The sequence below is a fragment of the Conger conger genome, chromosome 12, assembly GCF_963514075.1.
Source record: "Conger conger chromosome 12, fConCon1.1, whole genome shotgun sequence".
Lineage (NCBI taxonomy): Eukaryota > Metazoa > Chordata > Actinopteri > Anguilliformes > Congridae > Conger > Conger conger.
The window spans coordinates 27,723,144-27,747,549 of record NC_083771.1 but is presented as its reverse complement, the minus strand read 5'-3'; the positions used below and the strand labels follow the sequence as shown (position 1 = coordinate 27,747,549).

At 42.6% G+C, this 24,406-nt stretch overlaps 3 protein-coding genes across 9 annotated transcripts; 1 reads left to right on the top strand and 2 right to left on the bottom strand.

Moving 5' to 3' along the window:
- Positions 1-1,656: 1,656 nt before the first annotated feature.
- zmat5 (zinc finger, matrin-type 5) lies at positions 1,657-9,042 on the bottom strand. The gene is made up of 6 exons (XM_061263451.1): positions 8,862-9,042; positions 7,439-7,574; positions 5,935-5,997; positions 5,220-5,300; positions 4,764-4,872; positions 1,657-2,582 (listed from the first exon to the last, which is right to left on the bottom strand). The coding sequence occupies exons 2-6, from the start codon at positions 7,563-7,565 to the stop codon at positions 2,441-2,443; spliced, it is 522 nt and encodes a 173-aa protein (XP_061119435.1). The 5' UTR covers positions 7,566-7,574; positions 8,862-9,042; the 3' UTR covers positions 1,657-2,440.
- A 1,966-nt stretch (positions 9,043-11,008) lies between these two features.
- LOC133105620 (uncharacterized) lies at positions 11,009-17,593 on the top strand. Of its 5 annotated transcripts, none has more exons than XR_009703877.1 (7): positions 11,009-11,287; positions 13,857-13,962; positions 14,440-14,638; positions 14,826-14,967; positions 15,066-15,194; positions 15,552-15,745; positions 16,171-17,593. XR_009703877.1 is itself a non-coding variant. In XM_061215832.1 (6 exons), exons 1-6 carry the CDS (start codon positions 11,018-11,020, stop codon positions 15,657-15,659), a joined length of 954 nt encoding a protein of 317 aa, XP_061071816.1. In that variant the 5' UTR covers positions 11,009-11,017; the 3' UTR covers positions 15,660-17,593. The 5 variants fall into 5 exon arrangements, 1 of the variants encoding a protein (XP_061071816.1); XR_009703875.1 differs by having other exon boundaries at positions 15,980-17,593; XR_009703876.1 differs by having other exon boundaries at positions 15,552-16,126; positions 16,504-17,593.
- On the bottom strand, positions 17,496-22,337 carry ungb (uracil DNA glycosylase b). 3 transcript variants are annotated; one of them, XM_061215830.1, is made up of 7 exons: positions 22,198-22,337; positions 21,373-21,576; positions 21,137-21,232; positions 20,542-20,639; positions 19,684-19,861; positions 19,399-19,593; positions 17,496-18,430 (listed from the first exon to the last, which is right to left on the bottom strand). In XM_061215830.1, exons 1-7 carry the CDS (start codon positions 22,324-22,326, stop codon positions 18,290-18,292), a joined length of 1,041 nt encoding a protein of 346 aa, XP_061071814.1. In that variant the 5' UTR covers positions 22,327-22,337; the 3' UTR covers positions 17,496-18,289. The 3 variants fall into 3 exon arrangements, with proteins under 3 accessions (XP_061071814.1, XP_061071813.1, XP_061071815.1); XM_061215829.1 differs by lacking the exon at positions 22,198-22,337 and having other exon boundaries at positions 21,373-22,004; XM_061215831.1 differs by lacking the exon at positions 22,198-22,337 and having other exon boundaries at positions 19,399-19,577; positions 19,773-19,861; positions 21,373-21,992.
- Positions 22,338-24,406: the final 2,069 nt, after the last annotated feature.

Sequence of the window (24,406 nt, the reverse complement as noted above, 5' to 3'; positions counted from 1 at the left end):
TGACTAAAATAATGTTAAACAAAACTTTTACAAGTTTTACAGTTTAACTTGACTTGCTTGACCTAGATCCTAGGTCCACGTAGTCTGACTGTAGCCCCAATTGTCTCACTGTAGCCCCACAAGTCTCATTGTAGCCTCATTAGTCTCATTGTAGCCTCATTACAGTCTCACTGTAGCTCCACAAGTCTCATTGTAGCCTCAGTACAGTCTCACTGTAGCCTCATTGCAGTCTAAAATATAGTTCAAAATATTTGTTAAGTATCCCAGTTCGGGGAAGGTACTGCACTGTTGTTTGTGCTCCGAAGAGCCCAGGGGAGATAGCGTGAGCCGTTCTATGAACATTGTGTGTCAGTTGCCTCCTCATCTTTACAAAGTGGAAAAATGAAGTAGTAGTGGCTCAATCTCCGGGTTTCCCTGGAAATCCAGGCCTAGCTCAGCGATCTCCTTTACTTAGGCAGCTTATCTCCAAACTTACTATCAAAACAAGACAATACATTTCTCAAAGGTCAAAAAGTTGTCCAAAGTAATATTGCTGTGCTGCTGCTTTTGTTGTCAATGCGGGATACAGAATATTGAAATTGTGTGGCTTGACCCAGGATTGGTGCAGGTTATATGCCTCAGGGACCCACCCCCCTCACCTGCAAGATGCACCAATCTACAATAATAGCCCGGAGGAACTTGAAGGGAAGAGAAACTAATCATGTTTATGGCAATGGTACACTAGGGGCACAGAGGAAAGTGACAATGAGCTAACAAATATGTGAGTGGAGTAGGTGTTTTTGCTTATTTTAATTTTGGAAGAGCAGTTTGTTTCATTTTATTTCAAGAGGACATAATTATATAATATAAATAAAACCAACATGTACATTTTTTAAGAAAGAAAATGATAATAGTTTATAGAAAGAAAACGGAGAGAAAAGGACTGTAAGGAGTTTGCTGTTGCGGCCATCAGCATTTTGATCTCCCATTTTTTTAACCGACGAAGGATAATTCATCCCTCCTTTTTCATTCAATTAAACCTGTACACTGGGGTTCAGCCAAAACGGCAGGTTTAAAAAATGCTGCCACTAAACCATCTGCTCGACCTCTTCCTAACTCCATTGTCTACAATTCATTTCACACCCTTCAGGGGGACGTGTGTGGAATGTCCCGTAACCTATTTGGGATGGGAAGTACGAGCATGTTGCATCATGACAATTGTAAGACAGCCCAAATAAACCAGGAGGCCTCCTGTGCACCTGTATTTTCCACTGGCCGCCATTTAAATACACATTTCATATTAAAAGAGTCGCCTAATGAAATTGATAGAATCTGAGAAAATACCCAATGTCTGCTTGAACGTTCAACTTTCTTTGTCGATGGAGGGCAGAAAGTATTTTTATATAATCCCGGAAATGTGCGCGGTTGACCTTAACCATCATAGACATCATCCTCAACATCCATCCAGACGTATCACTGCCATGCATTTTGGGATTTGAATATGTAACTGCAGATTAACATTTCAGGACAGACCTAAGATTAGTGTTCAGCATTTCCTTATCACAATATGCAACAGTGGAGTGATACTGCAGTACTGACTTGTATAGGATCAGTGTATCAAGAAAGAGCTGGAAGGCACAAAGAGAGACATTACAGCAGCAAATTTAGCTACCCATAGTCATTAAAAACATTGGTATTTATTTTTGGAGGTGCAAAATATAACATTTGTAAAAAAGCATTCAAATTACAAACTCGGACAGAGCATATACTTGCACTCAGGTGTGCCCAGATTGGCTGAATACAGTTCATTTTAAACCCTCATGCAAGCAACACAGTAGTTTTGTGTATTAAAATGACCATTCTGATTTGAACGCTAGACAGTAATGTTATAGTTAATGCCATCTTATTCAATTTTAGTTTTAGACAAGTTTTCATGAATAGACAAACAGGAATATCACCTAATGTGACTGGGGTCAGATATGATCCCATATTGAAATTTGTGAAATTTCCACTCGTGATACTTTTGTCTTTAGTCATGTCAAACATTTCTATTTTATAAAAAATATTGTTTTATTATAATTACAGGCAAGCAAACAAGGCGGTTAACTAGGCACCATCTCCATCACCAAAATGTTACAAAAAAACATATAACAGTCATAGAGAGCGGCTTTACTTCCTGAATAAGCAGCACAAATCAGATCACACGCTGTGTTTAAAACAAGTGAACAAAATGCAAAACTTTTCACATGAGACAGATTATACATGTTTCTGTGAGAACCTCAGAATTCTTTCTCTGGGGTTGAGGGAGGACACAACAAATTTCAACGGATGTCCTCCCCGTTTTCCTGCTCTCTATAGTCCCCACAGTTCCTTGGGACCTCCCTCAAGTCAGCTGTGCCCAGTTTCCCCCATCTCTATAGTCCCTCCAGTCTCTCTGTGCCTGCGGAAGCCTACGTGACCCTTAACCCCAGTCCGTATGGGGAGCACCCCGCCATCCTGCGGGCGGTGGGGGCAACAGGGAGGGGGGCAGGTTGGGGATAGAGAGGAGGTGGGGAGGCACATCGCAGACCTGGGGAGACACCTCCTCTTCCGCCTCCAGTCTTCTACAAAATACAAATATACCGTAAATCCTCAAATTGTGGCTGGGGTCTTTTATTTACTTAGGCTGCACAAAGCACAGGCCTTTATTTGGGGCAGGCTTGTATTCGAGGCAGGCCTTTATTTCTTATTAGGCTTCTGTTGTAGAATTTTATTCTTAGAAATAAAGTAAAAGGCTACACTTAAAGTGGGCCAACACTGTTCAACACTTCCTGTAACCGTTCAGAAATCAATTAGTGTAGGCTAATCTGGTAAGTCATAGTGTCAGTCTTAACAGACTTAGTTTATTGCAAATATTCTCAAACACAATAAATCACATGCAAGTCCAGAATCCATAAAATAACAACCTGCCAGACACACCTTCATGAACAATAACAAATTAGCGTAGATAACAGCAAGTTAAGGATCTTTTTTTCCTAAAGTGCGTTTTATTGTGAGACATGCGTTTCGTTTGGAGCAGCATACCAGTAGGCTATCAAAAGATTTTCGCTTTGGTTTGGGATTTAATTTACTTTTGGACTGTTTGATTCTATTGCTAAATGTTGGGACTGATGGGCACTGAAATCTGGGGGGTATTTGATGGTTCACTGTTAAGTTTTATGTAGTTGAAAGAGTGTCGGGATTTCCACCCGTCTGTTTATTGTGAGCCAAGGCAGCCGCTTTCATTCATTCATTGAACGTTCGCTGTGCTGTAAATACATGGAAACCATATTGCGTAGCCAAGTAGCCTAAATTGAGTTAATTTTTTATTTTGCCTGATTTACTTTTTATTAAATTGCCTCGCGGCAACAATTGTGTTTATATGTATACTGCTTCAGCCTTTGGCAAGCTACTCAGAAAGGGGCGGCAAGCGACTGGTAGCTTGAGAGCAGTGTGTTGGAGACCCATGGTGTAGGACAACAACTTTTCATTGGCAACAGTATTAAACCAACCAACAATATAAAATATTAAGAAGAGCTCTTTAATTTCAATGAGTTAAATCGAAACAATGTCTTCTGGTGCTCATGGACTGATAGCCCTACTGGTAGGCAATATTACCCCGGCTTGTATTTGGGGGCCGGCCTTTGTTTGTCCGAATCGACCACGCCCCCGGCTATTATCCGAGGCCCGGCTTCAAATAGAATCCTGGACGCAATTTGAGGATTTACTGTACAAGTATGAACTGCGACGGCGGTAGACCATGGACTGTGACTGCATTCAACCTGCATTTACTAACCTTCTCACTGTGACCATGTTCAACCTGCATTTACTAACCTTCTCACTGTGACCATGTTCAACCTGCATTTACTAACCTTCTCACTGTGACCATGTTCAACCTGCATTTACTAACCTTCTCACTGTGACCATGTTCAACCTGCATTTACTAACCTTCTCACTGTGACCATGTTCAATCTGCATTTACTAACCTTCTCACTGTGACCATGTTCAACCTGCATTTAGTAACCTTCTCACTGTGACCATGTTCAACCTGCATTTAGTAACCTTCTCACTGTGACCATGTTCAACCTGCATTTACTAACCTTCTCACTGTGACCATGTTCAACCTGCATTTAGTAACCTTCTCACTGTGACCATGTTCAACCTGCATTTAGTAACCTTCTCACTGTGACCATGTTCAATCTGCATTTACTAACCTTCTCACTGTGACCATGTTCAACCCGCCCACTCACCCTGCACTCAGCGTGTTCTGTATGTGGTACTCAAGGTTGTGCTGCAGCACATTGGTGTTGTGTGTTTGGTGGCTATGACCAAATGCGTTTGGTGGTTGTGGTGCAGTGTGTTTTGCCATTACGGTGCTTTGCATTCGGTCATTATGGTACAGCGGGTTTGGTCTTCATGGTGCAAATGTGTAATGTGTTTGGAGATTATGATGGCTATGGTGCAGTGTGTTAGGTGGTTATGGTGTAGTGTGTTTGAAGGCTATGGTAGAGTGTGTTTGGTGGCTATGGTACAGTGTGGTTGGTGGTTATGGTAGTGTGTTAGATGGTTATAGTACAGTGTGTTTGGTGGCTATAGTACAGTGTGTTAGGTGCTTATGGTCCAGTGTGTTAGGTGCTTATGGTGCAGTGTGTTTGGTGGCTATAGTACAGTGTGTTAGGTGGCTATGGTGCAGAGTGTTAGGTGGTTATGTTGCAGTGTGTTAGGTGGTTATGGCGCAGTGTGTTTGGTGGTAGTTGAGTGTTTACCCGCTGCTGTGCAGTGCCAGTCTCTTCTCTCTCCTGGAAAGCCATTCATCCGCACTGCGCTCAGGGGACACGCGTCCACCTGCTGGTTCCTCCGCCCGTCGCCTGTCATCTGTACGTGAGGAGACACCATCAACAGAGTCTCAGCACAGCCCTCACCTCAGAGCACAGACAAGGTTGTACTGGCCACAGAAAGGATTATCCAGCCATCCAGATCAATATTTATCTATGTTCATGCACCGCTATGTCTGAACATATGCTTGACAAGCCGATAAGACATTTTAAAACAAGCTCCCCTTCCGCCACTTAAATAAGATACATAAGTGAAAGAGAAACACACGCTCGTAGTCTCATGTATTATTGATGTAGGCACACAACAGCGTTAGTCAAACACTGTAAGACAGGATGGTTCGCTGCTGTACTACTACTGCCCCCTGCTGGAGCTTAGAACTCACTAACCTTCTATCTGATGTTCCAGATTGGCAATGTCCTTCTCAGTCATGTGAGAGAATCTGCAGCTGGGTCCAAACCCACATTGCCCTGAAAGAGCCAATCGCACAGTCACATAACACACAAACATACACTCAGTTAGCATTATTATGTAGACCTGTAGACCAGCTTGTTAATGCAAATATTTAACCAGCCAATAATGCAGCAGCAAATAAATGCATAAAAGCATGCAGACATGGTCAAGGGGTTCAGCCGTTTTTCAGACGAAATGCCAGAATGGGGAAGAAAAGTGATCTATGTGACTTTGACTGGGGAATGATTGTTGGTGCCAGATAGGGTGGTTTTAGTATCTCAGAAACTGCTGATCTCCTGGGATATTCATGCACAACAGTCTCCATAGTTTGCAGAGAATGGTGCGTAAAACAAAAACATCAAGTGAGCAGCAGTTCTGCAGATGAAAACGCCTTGTTAATGAGAGAGTTTAGAGGAGAAGGGCCAGACGGGTCGAAGCTGACAGAAAGGAGACATTAACACAAATAACCATACATTACAACAGTAGTGTGCAGAAGACCGTATCTGAACACACAACGCATTAAACCTCAAAGCGGTCGAGGCAACAGCAGCAGAAGACTTGAGTCTAAAAAATAAGTTGAATAAATACCTAATGAAGTGATCACTGAGTGTATATAAACACACACACACACACACACGCACACGCACACACCTGTCTGAATAAACTTCCTGCAGGGTTGCTTGGATTTCTCATCAGCCAATATGGCAGCAGCATCTGTCAAGGAGACAAAGAGTTCAGAAATGCATGAGACACAGAGAGAGCCCTCTGTTGGACAGAGCAATATGAGACACAGACAGTGGCTTCTGTTGGACAGAGCAATATGAGACACAGACAGGGCCTTCTGTTGGACAGAGCAATATGAGACACAGACAGGGCCTTCTGTTGGACAGAGCAATATGAGACACAGACAGGGCCTTCTGTTGGACAGAGCAATATGAGACACAGACAGGGCCTTCTGTTGGACAGAGCAATATGAGACACAGACAGGGCCTTCTGTTGGACAGAGCAATATGAGACACAGACAGGGCCTTCTGTTGGACAGAGCAATATGAGACACAGACAGGGCCCTCTGTTGGACAGAGCAATATGAGACACAGACAGGGCCTTCTGTTGGACAGAGCAATATGAGACACAGACAGGGCCTTCTGTTGGACAGAGCAATATGAGACACAGACAGGGCCTTCTGTTGGACAGAGCAATATGAGACACAGAGAGAGCCCTCTGTTGGACAGAGCAATATGAGACACAGACAGGGCCTTCTGTTGGACAGAGCAATATGAGACACAGACAGGGTCTTCTGTTGGACAGAGCAATATGAGACACAGACAGGGCCTTCTGTTGGACAGAGCAATATGAGACACAGACAGGGCCTTCTGTTGGACAGAGCAATATGAGACACAGAGAGAGCCCTCTGTTGGACAGAGCAATATGAGACACAGACAGGGCCTTCTGTTGGACAGAGCAATATGAGACACAGACAGGGTCTTCTGTTGGACAGAGCAATATGAGACACAGACAGGGCCTTCTGTTGGACAGAGCAATATGAGACACAGACAGGGCCTTCTGTTGGACAGAGCAATATGAGACACAGACAGGGCCTTCTGTTGGACAGAGCAATGAGACACAGACAGGGCCTTCTGTTGGACAGAGCAATATGAGACACAGACAGGGCCTTCTGTTGGACAGAGCAATATGAGACACAGAGAGAGCCCTCTGTTGGACAGAGCAATATGAGACACAGAGAGAGCCCTCTGTTGGACAGAGCAATATGAGACACAGACAGGGCCTTCTGTTGGACAGAGCAATATGAGACACAGAGAGAGCCCTCTGTTGGACAGAGCAATATGAGACACAGACAGGGCCTTCTGTTGGACAGAGCAATATGAGACACAGACAGGGCCTTCTGTTGGACAGAGCAATATGAGACACAGACAGGGCCTTCTGTTGGACAGAGCAATATGAGACACAGAGAGCCCTCTGTTGGACAGAGCAATATGAGACACAGACAGGGCCCTCTAGCCACCTGCAGGGCAAACGCACTGCAAGCAAAGGTTTAGCGTAGACTTGCTTGTACGTTGCTCTGGTTAAGAACATCTGCCAAATGCCTGTAATGTAATGTGATGGTGGGGCAAGTACAATGGTGGGATGAGCTTGCCTCTAAAGCAGTGGAACCAGGCCTTCTTGGCTCGGTGATGCTGGACACCATTCAGGTGCTTCTTGCGGTTGTGCATGTTGTCCTGGAAGGAGCGGTCGCAGTAGTCACAGTAGTATCTCTTCCCCATTTGCGCCCCCTGTGGTACAAATGCTTGTTACTGCAGGTAAGTACAAACACACTGCTGACTGCACGCATGCAAGCAACCACATACACATTTTTTACATTGACATTTTAGTCATTTGGCAGATGCTTTTAATCCAAAGCAATTTACAAGTGCATTGCATATGCACAATGCAGACTGCACACAAGAACACAATGCTTACCACAGAGGCACACGACTGACTACACACATGGATGACCGCAAACACATCTTGCATACTGCCAAACTGAGAAGCTTTATTTCGCATTTTTACCACTTTAAACCAAGCAGAACTGAAATTAGCCTTGGTATGTGTTGCCCGCTTCTTCCTTTTCTTCTTGCAAGTTAGTGTTTTTATGGCGGTTTGAAATCTAATGGCATTACCGCCACCTACTGAATGCTTTATATTTCTCTCCTAACAATAAAATTAACTCTCCTCTTCCATAGCCCACGGTCTTTTCTTTAGCATTTTTACATTTCCCTAGCGTCTAACTGCCTCCAAACCCTCTCAAAAATCCCTTCACATTATTTATGCCCAAGATCTCTCTTGCTGCGTCCATCCCAATCCTATCTTTGTTTGCATTTCACCTGCACAGTTTATAACCATTGCGATAAACGCCAAAAACCTTAATTGATCCTTTTTCATAATTTGTGACATCCCCCATTGTTGTTTTTCCAGTGTCTCAACTTTCTACTGTCTTTTCCGCCCCATTCTCCCTTTCTACTCATACTCTTTGTTGATTCTGCATATGACTTTTTGTTCTTCGCTCTCGTCCGTTCCACTTCATTTTCCATCTTCCGTCTCTTGCTATTATTTACTCATACTTCGTGATTCCCCCCCCCCCCCCACCCCCCCCACATGGCCGTACTCCTGACACCAAAACACCAGTGGAACCCTCTCATATGCCTGCACCTATAGCCAACATAATCTATTCGAAATGATTTCTGGTCCCTCCCCATCGAATTCTAACATTGTCTCTGATATAACGTTAGTTGACACATAATGGGGCAAAGCTCAGATAGCCTACTAAACAATGGCGAGGTTCGCATATCGCTAACCCCATATCGACCCCAGTATAGACCCTTTCAACTCTGCCAGTTTATAACTTTTATGCCAGCAGAAAACATAAGGCTTAAGGCAACAATACAAACTATTTAGCTAGTTACAAAATTACGAAAACGCGTGTCCACTTGCTGGCTAGCCCATGTGTACACACACACAAACACACACACACACACGAGTCCGCTAACGTTAACTACAGCAGTTAGTATTAATATACTCACTCGGTCGGTTTCGGATACAATGCACTTCAGGCAAACAAATAAATAACTAACAAACTAAGAAATGTTTACGTGCTAATCGTTCTGGATACATTTGCAGAAGAACTAAACGATGTTGTTGTTTCCTGTTTTAGCTCAAAGCGCAAATCTCGTTTCCCATTTGTCTACGCGCTCCATCGGCAAATTTGATTTGTTGAAAGCCGTGAAAAAGGCAGATGGTGGGAGGACCTGGCGGTGAAGCACCCGGAAGTATAGCTGTGAGTGCAAATTTTGTTTATTGATTTCTATGTAGTAACCCACGCTGGTTTAACAACCAAAGATAATAATCGGTCATTTTAAACTACACATTTAATTACGTGTAGTAGTTTGGAAAATAATTATTGTTTTGGTCCCTCAATAATCTTTCGAAAATATATCATTTTTATGCATTTTATTTTACAATAAAATAATTATTTGCTGTTGATGTTTAATTTAAGAGGGTAAATAATCCCTCTGAACATGGAAGGCAAAGAAAACAAATGAACAGCTTGTTAAAGTTCTGTGACCTCAATAGAACCTACAGAGATAGCACACTATTTGAAGGGCTGAGCCTACAATGAAGTTGGGGAAGACGGAGATGAAGGCTTTGATTCAGCAGGCAGTGCAATCACAGTGGCAGGCTTTATGGGATGAGGAGTATAAAGGGAGCTATCCATACAGAATAGCCTACAACAGACAGAAGGGAACAGCAAGCAGTGTGTGGGGTAGTACATTACATTACATTACAAGGCATTTAGCAGACTGCTCTTATCCAGAGCGACGTACAACAAAGTGCAGATCAAACACAAGTAGGTGTTTGAGTAGGTAGTAGGTGCAATGGAGTTGTGGTGCGATGATTGGGCCTTACATGGCTTAACCATTCTAAGATTAGGGTTGGGAGAAATGCAGCGGAAAACTGCTCTGTGTGTCTTATGACTGAAACAGTGGAACTTGTGTTTGAATGCCATGTGACAGAGAAAAGCGAACGGAGGAGAGAACTGGTGAATGAGAATTGTGCCAGATTTACTCTTTCCAGTGTACTAGAACAGTCGCAGATAAGTGGCAATCAACTAAAGTATCTACTGGAATTTCTTAACCCTCGTTTTTTTGGACCTGTTGGTATTGTTCGCCATGAAAATGAACATTATTGAGATTTTAAAGCAATACATAAATAAAAATTATGTCAAAATACTTAAGAAATATTGTATTTATCTCATTCCCAAACAATATAAATAAAATATATGATTAATGCTTGCTAATTACCCACATTTAACAATTATAGTGCCATTCATTTTTGTGAAAAAGTTTCAGGGACGATACTGAAGACATGGGTTGCATGAATCATGTTTATCTTAAATGAAACAAGGTTTTCATGACTATGTGTATTGTTTTGAGCTAAACACAAAACAAGAACCAAATGTAACAGTTATGAAATAGATCTCTCTATGTGCGCTTGTATGTGCATACACACCTGCAGAAAACTGTGTGTGCATGTCTACACTCCACATGATGGATAGAATTTCAGTGTGTGTATTACAAATGTAGTCTTATTTATTACACTTGCTGCATGTGATCTGTGTTTTTGTATCCTCTGATAGTCTTCTTCTGATCATATCGAGTGTGTGAATTTGTGTGTGTATGTGTTCTTGCATGCATCTGTGTGTGAATGTGTGTGCATGTGACTGAGAGGTGATGAAATATGTGGAGGGAATCCTTACGGACTAGGAGTAGGGAGGGGCGGTAGTTGGTTTTTGTGCATATGGGGTGCAGGTGGGTCACTAGGCTTGGGACATTTTCCTTCAGCAATATGTCTACAACACAGTGGAGAGGGCTGTGTGTCCAATCCATGAAATATGCTGCTGATTCATAGAAAGGCAACAAGAACATACAATATGTGTGCATAGGTGTAAGTATTCATGTACATGTATGTGGAGAGCTGTGAGAGCAAATTGGAGATGAAAGTAGTGTGAGAAGAGGCCAACACCACATGAGGGTTAAAGGTATACTCAACTCTATACTAAGATATAACAGCAATTGGCGAGCACTATGTAAGTGATCCAGTGGGTGGCAGTATGTGGCCTACAGACGTAACCTACGAATAAAAAACAAAAACAAAGAAGAAGAAGAAGAGCCCTGCAAAAATGGTTCGACGTTGTGTGTTCGGTTGTCCTCCCCCTCAAACACTGTTCCCTTTCCCCAAAAACCCGTGGTTGCGATCACAGTGGTTGAATTTTACCCATTTTGAGGAGTCGGGTATTAGTGAGAGTTCGCAGTTGTGTGCAAGACATTTCACCGAGGATAACTTCGTAAATATCTCCCAGCACAAGATGGGCTTCGCAGCACATCTGTCACTAACGGATACCGCAATACCGTCGATTTACACCGTTGGACAGCAGTCATCATCAACAAAAGTAAGTGGGGTGTGTCTGTACGGAATCGGTGGGATTGGAGTTTCTGTGTGCATATTTGGAATGCAACGTGAGCCCTGTTATAGAAAGAGGGTAGATGATTGTTGTTTGTTGTGGAGTGTGTTATGAATACAGCTGTGGGATCTGAGGTCTACTCATAGATTTGTGTAAATCAAATCTCTTTCGTGTGCATTGTGGCTGACAGCATCCAGGAATCTTCAATCACAGCCATGTGCAATTACTCTCTCCTGCACACAAACAATGCCCTGTTGACAGAGACAATGATGTAACTAGCCACTCTCCATTTATGCATAGTGTTATAGTGTTTGGAAATTAAGACTTATTCGGCTAAACTCAGAGTGTTAGGACCATGGGCTACATCAACAGCTATGCACCGGAGGCTAATCCTACAGTGTTCCAAGCTTAGTGTTATGTCTATTAGCACGAACTCTTGAGAATTTACAACCTTGTTTCTATTCATTCAATTCATACCTTTAAATTGCACCATGGTTGGTGGGAAAGAACAGAATGCATTGTTAATCGTAACAGTCAGGTTTGGAGCGCGCACGTGCATGCTTGCGTGTGGGTGTTCAGCTTGAGCATTCATTCTGCAAGCTTGTCATTTGTTTTTATAATACTGAGAGGCAGACTGCAGAGTACAGCTCTGATATGTATCTGTACTTTATAAAACAAACCAACAGGCAAGGAGACAGCACCTAAAGAAGAGAGTCTGCGGAGGGCATGAGTCGATATTTTTTAATAAACTCAATATAGTTTAGGGAAATGACGCGAATAACCAGATGATTGACCTAATGTTGTAATGTTATCTTGCTAGTCAAATTTAAAGGCTAGTTGAAATTAAAATGCACCTTTTTCTCAATTTAGTAATTTCTTCATAACCATACGAACACGTCATATATCGCAAAAATATATATAAAATTGTAATACTGGAATGTTCTTTTTTCCATCCACTTCCTGGAAAACTAGATTTTATGTCATCGTGTACGAGTGGGCGTAGGCAATTAAAAGCCTAGATGGGGCGACTTGGCTCAGGCAGTAAGAGCAGTCGTCTGGCAGTCGGAGGATTTCCGGTTCGATCCCCCGGCCGGGCTGTGTCGAAGTGTCCCTGAGCAAGACACCCAACCCCCAATACAAATGCTTGTGACGAGCTGGTCGGCGCCTTGCGTGGCGGCCAGTCGCCGTCGGTGTGTGAGTGTGTGTATGAATGGGTGAATGAATCGCCGTCGGTGTGAGTGTGTGTATGAATGTAAAAAAAATAAAAATAATAAAAAATATTAAAAGCCTAGATTCACGACTACATTAAACCATTCTCATACCTGCTTTAAGGAAGCGTTTGAGTATACCTAACTAATCAGAAAAAGCTGAGAAACTGTCCGATTAGTTTTGGTCCCCTACTATGTATAAAAAGGGATGTAAATTCCTACGCAGATCACCCCATATGGATGTAAATACCCTCAAATTAAAGGCGACAGTATTAATGATTTTATTTCATTTATTTTATTACTCCTGTGTTGGAGTACAGAACGAAAAGATTAGAAATGGCACCACACAAATACTTAGTGACTTCTCTGTATGTATATATATATAACGAAAAGATTAGAAATGGCACCACACAAATACTTAGTGACTTCTTAGTGACACTGCACGGATGGTGCAGTGGGTAGCACTGCCGCCTCACAGCAAGGAGGTCCTGGGTTCGAATCCCCGTCGGCCGGGGCCTCTCTGTGCGGAGTTTGCATGTTCTCCCCGTGTCTGCGTGGGTTTCCTCCGGGTACTCCGGTTTCCTCCCACAGTCCAAAGACATGCACGTTAGGCTGATTGGAGAGTCTAAATTGCCCGTAGGTATGAGTGTGTGAGTGAATGGTGTGTGTGCCCTGCGATAGACGACCTGTCCAGGGTGTATTCCTGCCTTTCGCCCAATGTATGCTGGGATAGGCTCCAGCCCCCTGCGACCCTGATCAGGATAAGCGGGTTCAGATAATGGATGGATGGATGGATATATAGATATATATGTACACACAGTGGGCTCCAGAAGTATTGATAAATATATGCATTATTGATAAATATGCTTATATTTAAACAATAATTATTGATAAATATATGCAAAATATACTATAAACTTAAAAATAATATAGTTATTGATATAAGCATTATTTTCCAACATTGGTAAATTAGTGTGCTTTACTAATGATTCAACAGAATCAACCATAACATGGTCTTACGTAAAAAAAAAGAAGTTTTCTCCAATAAGGGTTCACAATTATTGGCATCCCTTAATACTTTGCGCAAACACCCCTGGCAAAGATGACTGCTATAAGTCATAGTGAACCTTTCAGAATCATTAATATCCTTGGGTTTGTGGTTATGGACCAGCCCTCTTCACTTCAGACCACAATTTTCTTTGTGAATTTGTATTTGTGTTTTATTTATCTTTCTTAATGTTTTATTTAATTTTGTTTTAAATTTCTGTCTCTTGAGAAGCACTTGGCAACTTTCGTTTAAGTGTTTACATTTATATTACATTTATACATGAACCACTGTATTTTTCTAGCCATCGACGAGGGATGTAGGCTGTCAATATGAAGCGCCGAAAATGAAAGTCGCCTCAACGCAAGTTGGCGTTTGCGCACCCAACAAGCCGAGAAGGCGGAGCAAAGGTATGTCTGTGAGCAGAAAAGCGCAGACTGAAGACGCACCGCTTCAAGCTACACCTCTCCTCGTCCCTCCCTACCTCCCTGTAAACCTTAGCTGTTGTCTTCACCTGTGTTATTTACTTGTGTCGTTAGGATGATACCTTTTCTAGTTTTGTTTGGCTCGGTAAGCAGTATATTCATATACATTCATACGTGTTTCAGTATTACTATGTCAAAAAAATTTGATGATCAAATAGGCCCTAGTCCTTATCTTTGTTGTACAGGTAGCAGTTGAAATTGTACTTGAGCATCTGCCAAATGCCATTGATGTAATGTAATGTAAAAAAGACCCCCGATAACCATTAGGTTACAATGAGGGCTTTTTCTTGAGTGACACAGTAATTGTTACTGGTATGGATTCAGGAAAGATGGAACCATGGTGTTTTCATAATTCACCTTTACCAAATAAGTAGGCTTCTTTTTTTATTTTTTGTGGTGCAGCAATCCAAGTAAGACCCCGGGGGACCTCTATCTCCTGCTCGACAGAGGATTTGGGCCTGTGTCCAAGTCCCCCATTCGCGTCAAATCCTGTGAAAAAGCCACGCTTCGAATGTAGTCCAGCATCTTCCCTCAGCCAGCTGGACGATTCCAGGGACTCCACTTTTCCAGAGGCTTCTGTAATGGCGGATGGCAGTCACAGGTAGGTCTGAATGTAGGGCAACGTATTAAAGACTAGTCCTTAATTTACCGTGTTGCTAGTCAGTTTTATATTGCCGGAATATTTCCCTGTAGCACAAGTTTTTTTACAGCCGCGTATCAATTGTAGACAATTCTCACTAGTCTTCTCTCTCTCGTTATTTTTCTCTCCCTCTCTCTCTCCCTTTTAGTAATTTTCAACCCCCGTCCAACACTGCTAAGTACCTAGTCTATGAAGACAACCTCATGGACCTGTTCAAGGCATGCCGTATGTGCCTCCAGACCTGCACAATAGAAAAGTATGTGACGGGGACCTTTTTGTCAATCATTCAGGTAATCATTCTCACCTAGCCAAATTCGACACCCTTCCACTTGAAAACCCATTACTTGTGTTTCAATGCACCGTTCGTTCATCATTCGTTTTTTATTAGACCTGCCATCACTGCCTACATAAGGGACATTGGAACAGCCAGCCCTTCATTGGCAAAATTCCTGCTGACAATTTGCAGTTGTCTTCTACAGTGGCTTTGAGTGGAGCCTCCTACTTCAACGCTCATGAGGTAAGTATTTGGACCTAGAGCAGTGATTGGAGTTTGGTAAAAAATAAATAAATAAATAAATAAAAACCGGCGGCCTGTAGCTTGGTTAAGGTACATGACTGGGACCCACAAGGTCGCTGGTTTGATCCCCGGTGTAGCCACAATAAGATCCACACAGCCGTTGGGCCCTTGAGCAAGGCCCTTAACCCTGCATTGCTCCAGGGGAGGATTATCTCCTGCTTAGTCTAATCAACTGTACGTCGCTCTGGATAAGAGCATCTGCCAAATGCCATTAAAAAAATAAAATAAAAACATTTAATAGTTGTAGCATTAATAAGTTTTGGTTTTTCACCGGCGCCCTCTGCCCTGCATTTGCAGCAAACGCCCCCCAGCCCAGACAGTGTTTTGACCTGCACAGTGAAGTGTGAACCTAGTGACGAGGAGGACTTTCATGAGGATATTCAAGCGCCATTGTCTCCACGATAAGATACACACAGCCGTTGGGCCTTTGCGCAAGGCCCTTAACCCTGCATTGCTCCAGGGGAGGATTGTCCCGTTTTGTCTAGTCAACTGTAAGTCACTTTGGTTAAAAGTGTCAGTTATTTATTTATTAGGATCTGTAAATGTACAATGTGTAAATGTTCCCACGATAAAAAACAATTTGTACACATGATATGGAGGGAGACTGGGAGAGGGAAAAAGCCGAAAAATTGCTAAATGCAAACTCCACACAGAAAGGCCCTTTGATTTCTCTAATTTTGTCATACTAAACGAGATCTATTTCCTTGCTTTCCTCCTGTTTACAGACAAAACCGTCTACATCCCCATTCTCATTGGACACATGCTTTTCAGATACAGCTCAGAAAGAATAATGGAACATGCCCTGAAACGGCCCAAACTGTTTTTAGAATAACAAATGGAGAACAGACAGACTTGTTCAAGTTAACAAAAAGGTCAGAAATGCTCAAGTTATTTATTTTTTATTTTTTTACAACAGTGGTGTGCAGGAGGGCAATTCTTATTGCACAACATGTTGAGCCTTGAAGTGAATAGGCTACAGCAGCAGACAACGCCGGGATCCACTTCTGTCAGCTGAGAAATTTGACTTGAGGTGACAATGGGCATGTTATCACCAAAACATTGCCTCGTCTGACAAATCTTGATTTCTGCTGCAGCATGCAGATAACGGCAGGAATCCATGGATCCGTCCTGCTTTGTATCAATGGTGCAGGCTGGTGGTGGTGGTGGTGGTGGTATAATAGTGTGGGGCATGTTTTCTGGGCACACATTAAACCGACTGAGTTGCATTTTGTTTTATTTATATTTCCAGGAAGGTAATGCACCATGACAGAAAACACACGTCAAGCTGGTTCTCCATGAACATGACAGTGACTTCAGTTTACTCCCAGTCCTCAAATCTCAATCCAGCACCTTTGGGATGAGTTGGAATAGGAGGTCAGCTGCATAAATGTGGCGCCAAACTATTTGCAGGAACTGCGTGATGTCATCAAGTCAGCATAGACCAAAAAAACCCCTAAGGTATTTTTCCAGCACCTTATTGAATCCAGTAGTATTCAGGTTGTGACTGGAGGTAAAACTGTACTACTTTGTACTAGATATGTGTACCTAATAAAGTGGCTGGTGAGTGTACATACATAGCCTGTACGTGTAAACGTTACCTCTTAAACATACTGTACGGTAAATGTCCCCTCACTATGTGATTACACACTTTACCATTAGATGGCGACAAAGTTAATGCGATTGTTGACAGGTTAAATAGTTATTTGACCCTGGTAAATGTCTTAGGGCCAGTTTCACAGACACAGATTTAGTCATAGACTAAATGGAGATTCTCCACACAAAACTCAATTTGGTCCAGGACTAAGCTTAATCTGTGTCTGTGAAACCGGCCTTTTATGTCATAAGGAACACGATTATACTTGCAGTACTGTTCCCCAGTCTCTACACATGAGCACACATGTGCTGGGGGCCTGAACTAAACAGCAGGGTATTCAGCTTTGGCCCCCAATCTATTAGAGCAGGGGTGTCAAACTCCAGTCCTGGAGGGCTGCAGTGTCTGGTATTTGTGGTTTCCTTTCAATCAGCAGCCAATTAAGACCTGAACAAGGTGTGTGGACTCTTTAGCCAATGAAAGACTTTGAAATGTATCTCTTGTGCTGAAACACACCAAAAAAACAGCAGACACTGTGGCCCTCCAGGACTGGAGTTTGACACCCCTGCATTAGAGGTTTGCTGTATGTATAGATGCCGACTTAGTTTTTGTTGTAAATACACTTTAATTATCAAAGGTCTGACACTGGATTTATCGTACACTGTTTTATTGTATATTTTTATTATCATTAACCATGTAGGAACTAGGAAATTGTATTGCAAATAAAATAACATTTCTATTATTTCAACTTTATTTGTCAATTTATGAAATGATATCCAAAGTACACTAGCTTATGGTAAAACAGCAATTGGGCGAGTCTGGATACAGTTTACTAGTTTTTTTTTACTCTTTAGGAAAGTGTAATACAAACAAATGTCTGATTCAGTCATGTAATCGTCAATAGACAACAAAAAAAGGCTGCATTTTTAAATAATCTCTTGCTTTGGAAAGCATAATATACGCATACAAAATTAAACATCTCTTGCTACAGTTGAATACACAAACAAAATGGTCAGAAGTGACTTCATTATAGATTGTACAAATGTATGTCCAGTCCTGATGAGTCAACTTTTTAGCTGAGTTGACCAGCTAAAATCCCAATTCAAAATACATATCGTTTTTTTTTTTTAAACCCCATTGTTAATGGGGGGTGCCTGTTCATGTGAATGTCCTTCAGTTCAGCACAAACAAAACATTTTAATGGACAAGAAATGTATAGCTTCTAGGCCACAGGTGTCAAACTTCAGTCCTGGAGGGCCTGGTTTTTGGTGTGTTTCAGTACAAGAGATACATTTCTAAGTCTAAGATCTCCCCTACATAAATGTCAGAGAACAGCAATGGGTAGTTCCACCGATTATGGGGTTAATGAAGCCCTATCACAATGTGGTCAATCTACGTCAGTGCAGTCAGACTGGGGTCAGGATGAGAGTGGGCGATCCTGCAATCAGAGTATGGTCCAGTCTATTGGGGTCTTCCCAGATTTTTCCAGCAGGCAGTTGGTTTTGGAGAAATGCTTGCAGCCGAAGAAGCCCCGGTGCACAGACATGGGGGACGGGTGGGATGTCTGCAGAACATGATGCCGCTTCTGGAACAAACGATGACACAGTACTTACATAATGATGTCACCAACACAACATTATACATGCTTATATAAATAACTGAAATACTCATGCATATATATAGAGACTGACTTAAAGGTACAATAGGTAAGATATTTGTGCTAAAACATTGTAACAAGACCATTGTAAATGCCTTCCTATCATTGAAAAAGGCTCAGTGACATGTTGACTCACCCTCTGCCAAGTCCTTAAATTTGGGTTTAAAAGTATACAGAAGACCGAAATTACCTATCGTACCTTCAATAATAATATAAACCATTTCCAACACAATGCAGTCTTAAGTATTCGGACACTGACAATTTCTATCCTTTTGGCTCTGTACTCCAGGACATTGAATTTAAAGTGAAACAACAAACATGCACGTTAATTTTAATTTTAGGGTATCTACATCCGTATTGGATGATCCGTGTAGGAATGACATCCTTTTCTATACATAGTTCCCCCCCCCCATTGTAGTGGGCAAAAGGTAATTGGACAGTTGGCTTCTCAGCTATTTCTGATTAGTCAGGTGATTAGTCAGTAGTTAGTGCAAGTATAAGAAAGCTTTCAATGTCTAGTCTTGATTCTAGGCTTTTAATTGCATTTGGAGTCCGGCGCTGTGCCAAAGACAGCCAAAGAAGCCATTATGAGTCTGAATAATAATAATAATAATCATAATAATAATAATCTTTTTTTTTTTAGCACTTTGAAGCCACATGACCAGTACAGTCTGCTTTGCCAGAGTGAACTACAGCAAAGATTTAGAAAAATACATGGACAGATACGGGTGGAAATATACCTTAATTAAATTTTTAGCTGAACAGTTCCTTTAAAGTTTGAAACCCGCTCATTGCCGTTTGCTATAGCAGTGTAACAGTGTGTTTTGGTCAGATTGTTTCTGTAAGCATAAGAAGACTGGTTACTGGAAGTGTGTGTTTGGGGTCAGCTTACCCACCCGGTCAATGACCGCCCCTTTCCTTTGGGCCTGGCCACCCCAGAGGAGAAAGACAAGGCCGTCAAGGTTGGCGCTGAGCCAGCTGACCACAGCATCAGTGAAGGTCTCCCAGCCACGCTCCTGATGGGAGTTTGGCTGATGCGCTCTGACTGTGAGAACCGCATTCAGCAGCAGGACACCTGCGTAGTGGACACACTGCAACCGTCACACACGCACACACATCACACAGAATGGAGCACAAACACACACGCAAGTCGCTGCCCAACCCTGCTATTGGAGATCTACCATCGTGTTTGCTGGAATTCGGGTTGAAATGAAAGATGTCCAAGAAAATGGCTGCTGTAGAGGGCACAGGAGGACAGGCGAGTCACTACCTTGCTGTGCCCAGCCACTCAGGTCTCCGTATCCAGGGTGCTGGAAGCCTTCCACGTCCTCCATCAGCTCTTTGAACACATTCTCCAAACTGCAGCACACACAACCACACACACAATCACAGCCCGGTCCAAACCGCAGTACACACAACCATACACACAATCACAGCCCAGTCCAAACCGCAGCACACACACACACACACACACACACACAATCACAATCACAGCCCGGTCCAAACCGCAGTACACACAACCACACACACAATCACAGCCCGGTCCAAACCGCAGCGCACACACACACACACACAATCAAAGCCCGGTCCAAACCGCAGCACACACACACACAATCACAGCCCGGTCCAAACCGCAGTACACACAACCATACACACAATCACAGCCCAGTCCAAACCTCAGCACATACACACACAATCACAGCCCGGTCCAAACCGCAGTACACAACCATACACACAATCACAGCCCAGTCCAAACTGCAGCGCACACAATCACACACACAAGCACAGCCCAGTCCAAACAGCAGCCCACACAATCACAGCCAAACTGCAGCCCACACAATCACAGCCAAACTGCAGCACACACAACCACACACACAATCACAGCCCATTCCAAACTGTAGTATAGTATTAGTATACAGTAAAAGCCATGAAACAACACATTATGCAGGCACGCTCACACGGTCATAACCAAAGCCTACTTCAAAGTGTAAAAATTGATCCACCAGGATGGGAAATGGGGGTGGTTGTGATGGTCTTACCTGGGAGGAGGCAGGGTGGGTCTCTGTACACTAAAGGACAACCCATGAGCTTGACATGGGCCATGGTATGGGTCCTGTCCCAAAATCACCACCTTCACCTGAGCATCACATCCAGATATCACCTGAGTAACACCCGAATACCGGTCGAATAGCTGTCTCTTTAGTAACTAATCAAACAGTTCAGTACAGACTTACAATCTCATGGCATGGTTACCAGCAGTTCTAAAACAGGTGTTTACAAACTCAGGCCTGAGAACCTACTGTGTATGCTGGTTTTTAACCCAACCATAACTGTAACAGTAAGAAAATCTAGACACTAATAAATAAAAGTCGACACTTTTAATGCAGTATGAAATCATCCAGCTGCTACTGAACTCCAGGTTCTAGTGTCTGCAGGCATTTGCTCCAACTGTGCACTACACCACCTGAGTTCACTAATTATTTTACGTCCTTGGAGAAGCTCACAGGACTCTGACAAAGTTACATTTTAAGGAACATGATGATTCCAAACTATTTTCATATGTATTTAGTTATGTGTTACGGTGAGCAAAGAGTTTCTGTGTGTTGGTTTGGGAGCGGTATTTTCAGAACTGACTTTGTGGATAGGGCACATCTGAGTCCAGGAGAACACCTGTTGCGGAGCAGGATAGACAGTGTACCGCTCTCTTTCCTCTGTAACAAAGCTCATAACCTGCAGAACGGAAAATACACTTTAGACACAGGACGTTTGACAGAAGTCGAGGTATATTGGCCATCTTTTTATGTATAGGTATTTGCTGCCTACACAAGAATCCATGCATTATGACAGCAGGGCACTGAAGACACATTTACCCTCGTGAAATAGGGCTTTGCAAACTCTTCACCCAGCGCTTTGTGCCAGCTCTCCCCGAATCCGGGTGGTACGTTGCGAGCAGCTAGCCTCTGGAGAGCGTCTTTCCTGTTCCGTTCGATCCGGTCCAGCTGCTCCGAACTCAGCAGCGGAGATCCGGGTGGCTCTCCGCTCGCAGGCTTCCTCCTCTTCGCTGTCGTAGATATCTTGGTGTATTTAGTAATACAGCGAGTGAAAAGAAAGCTCGTGAGCTGTAGTGTACTACCTCTGCTGAGTTTAGAGCTTATATTCAAACATGCAGTTGCGGACGGATTTAAAAACATGTTGGGAAACTCAAGTGCCTTATTTCGTCCAAGGTACGGTACGCATTTAAATGCCATATACACATCTGTACAAATATAGCGAACTAAAGTATCTTTCACAACAAACTAGAACGTTTTCCATGCTTGCTATCGAATTTGGTGTGTACATCCGGGATATACAAGTGATCCGGCGGCAGAGCAGTTTAGAAAGGGGAAGTCAACCAATGATTGGATAAAAACGAGGTGGTTGGAAAGAAGTGTAATTGCGCTTGAAGGCTGCACGAAAAAATGATAAAATGATGCATAATTTTGCGCGCTATTACGATGATACTGGCATCGTTGTCTTTCGCTACCGCTTTCACAAGTCCCATGCCCGGAGCAAACTCCACTACTGCATAAAATAACCAGCTATTTAGGCTACTGTACATTGCACAATAGCCTGCATGGTACTTCCCCACGCTGTTAAAAAAACCCAAATATAATTGCATGATGATATAATGTGTATAATTAAAATAGAACACTCACATCGCCATCATAAAGGTTAGTAACTTCTCCTGTTTCATTATTTTCTTGCAACTTCTTTTGAGCAACTGGAGAAAAGTAAGTTTTTATTGTTTTCTGCCCAAAATTTCTACCTGTACACATCTTGTGCATGTCACACTGAAGTCGAAACCTAGTCACAGGAAGTCTTCTTTGAAGCACAAGTTTCCGCCAAATTCACTCAAGTTTTTAAATAAAAAACGACAAGATTTTGTCTTTCATTTGGGCTGCAGTGGCATGAAAAAATATTTGCCCACTTTCTGATTTCCTCAAAATGTAATTTTAAACAAAGGAAACCTGAGTAAATACAAAACATATTTAGGCCTTTTTCTTTTATTATGGAAAAAAGTAATCAAACACTCATATTACCCATGTGAGGCTTAATTGCTCCCCTTAAACTTAATATCTGGTTGCACTACCTTCAGCAGCAATAACTGCAACCAAACCCTTCCTATAGTATGATGCCAGTCTTTCATGTCAATATAAAGGACATTTATCCCACTTTGATTTGCAAAACTGCTTTAATTCAGACAAATTGGTAGGTTTTCAACCATGGCCTGCCACAGCATCTTAATTGGGTTCAAGTCAGAAAATGTTCTTCCAAGTCTTCCAGGGAGGTTTTCCTTGTCTCTGTGTGTCTGGCTGGCTTTGTGGGGGTTCAGGCCTGGGTAAACTTTGAAGCAAATTGTGATGAATCCTTTGTAAACAATAGCACTGCAAATTTACACTTACTCTGCAAGAATACATGAACTCTGCTGATATACAATAACACTGCAGACATTTACTACTAACATTGAAAACCTACACTTGCACTGCAAATTTACTATAACATTTGGAATATACACTCATGCTGCGCTGTCAGTGGTATACCATTTTCAAGGACATTTGGTTCATTTTCTTTCCAATAAGAAATGCTCCTGATCCCATTTTTTTTCCCGTTCCCACATGACCCCATCTGAAATCCAGGGCCAGGTTCTAAAAGTCGCAAGACTTCAGCAAAATGGAATCCAGAGGACCATAAACTCAGAACTGCAGCTCCGATCGTGGCCACACGGTGGAGTCTCTCGAGGACGCCAGGGATACAAAATCTTCACCTCAGGCATTTATAAACAGGTCAGTTATGCTACAAGAACATATATATGTGATGCCATAACACAGATCTTTGTAGATTATTTTAGTATTTTAGAATAAACAGCATAGAGACTGTTTCATCGCTCACTCAGATACAGCAATAGAGTGAGGAAGAGTGAAGAGTGAGCATTGGAGAGAGGCATATCAGATCTGCCAAACTGTAATAAAGATAAAAACACACTTTACATTTGTAATTGCCCTTATCCAGAGAGGCTTTACATATTTCAACCGTACAATAAATACCATGATAAACTATATTGCAGTGTGTATACAATGATGCAGTATTTAAAAAGTGTACTATTACAGTGTTATAGCAAACATGATGTCATGTACCCGACAACCCTGTTCCTCAAATCACAGTCCTCAAAGGGCTGAGAACCTTCCTTTACCTGGGCCTCAGGTGTGAAGACATTACCTGGGAGGAAAAAAAAAACATGGCAGATTTTGGATTCAAGGGCCAGATCCCTGCCCTACAAACTACCCTACAAAGGTGAAAAAAGCCTGTGAAAGGCCATTTTGAGTACTGTAACAACACTGACTCAGCAGTCCACACAGACTGTAAGGGGACGGGGTTTGATGCGGTGTGTTTGCGGAGGCTGTAGGGGTTGTGTGTCACTTTGTACGGCTGAAGGGCTGGCGTTGTGCAGCTGCAGGCTTGCACAATGTCCAGTCTCTCCTGTTTGCTTCATAAGTATCTTGTGATTCTGCTTCAAGCCCAAGCAAAACAGCCTGCATCTGTGGGCGGAGCCAAGGAAGGATCGGCCAATGGAATCGCACATATTTAAGAAAGGTGGAGGCAATGGCATCATTCCAGTAATAGGCTGGGCCGCACATGCCACACATGGGCAGATGCATCAGGGCTAGAGCAAGGAGAGCAGCTGTCTGCAAAGTGAGAGGGCGACGTCGAGTTTGAGTGCCAGTCCAGTTGTATGGCATCTGATCTAATTGTAGCTTTATTACCCCGCTCCCAGAATGAAACTTGTTTGAGCATTTCCATGGAGACCTGGCATACTAAGTGTGTCTCCTCTGTGTCATTTGGGACACTTCATATGAGAGGCTCAAC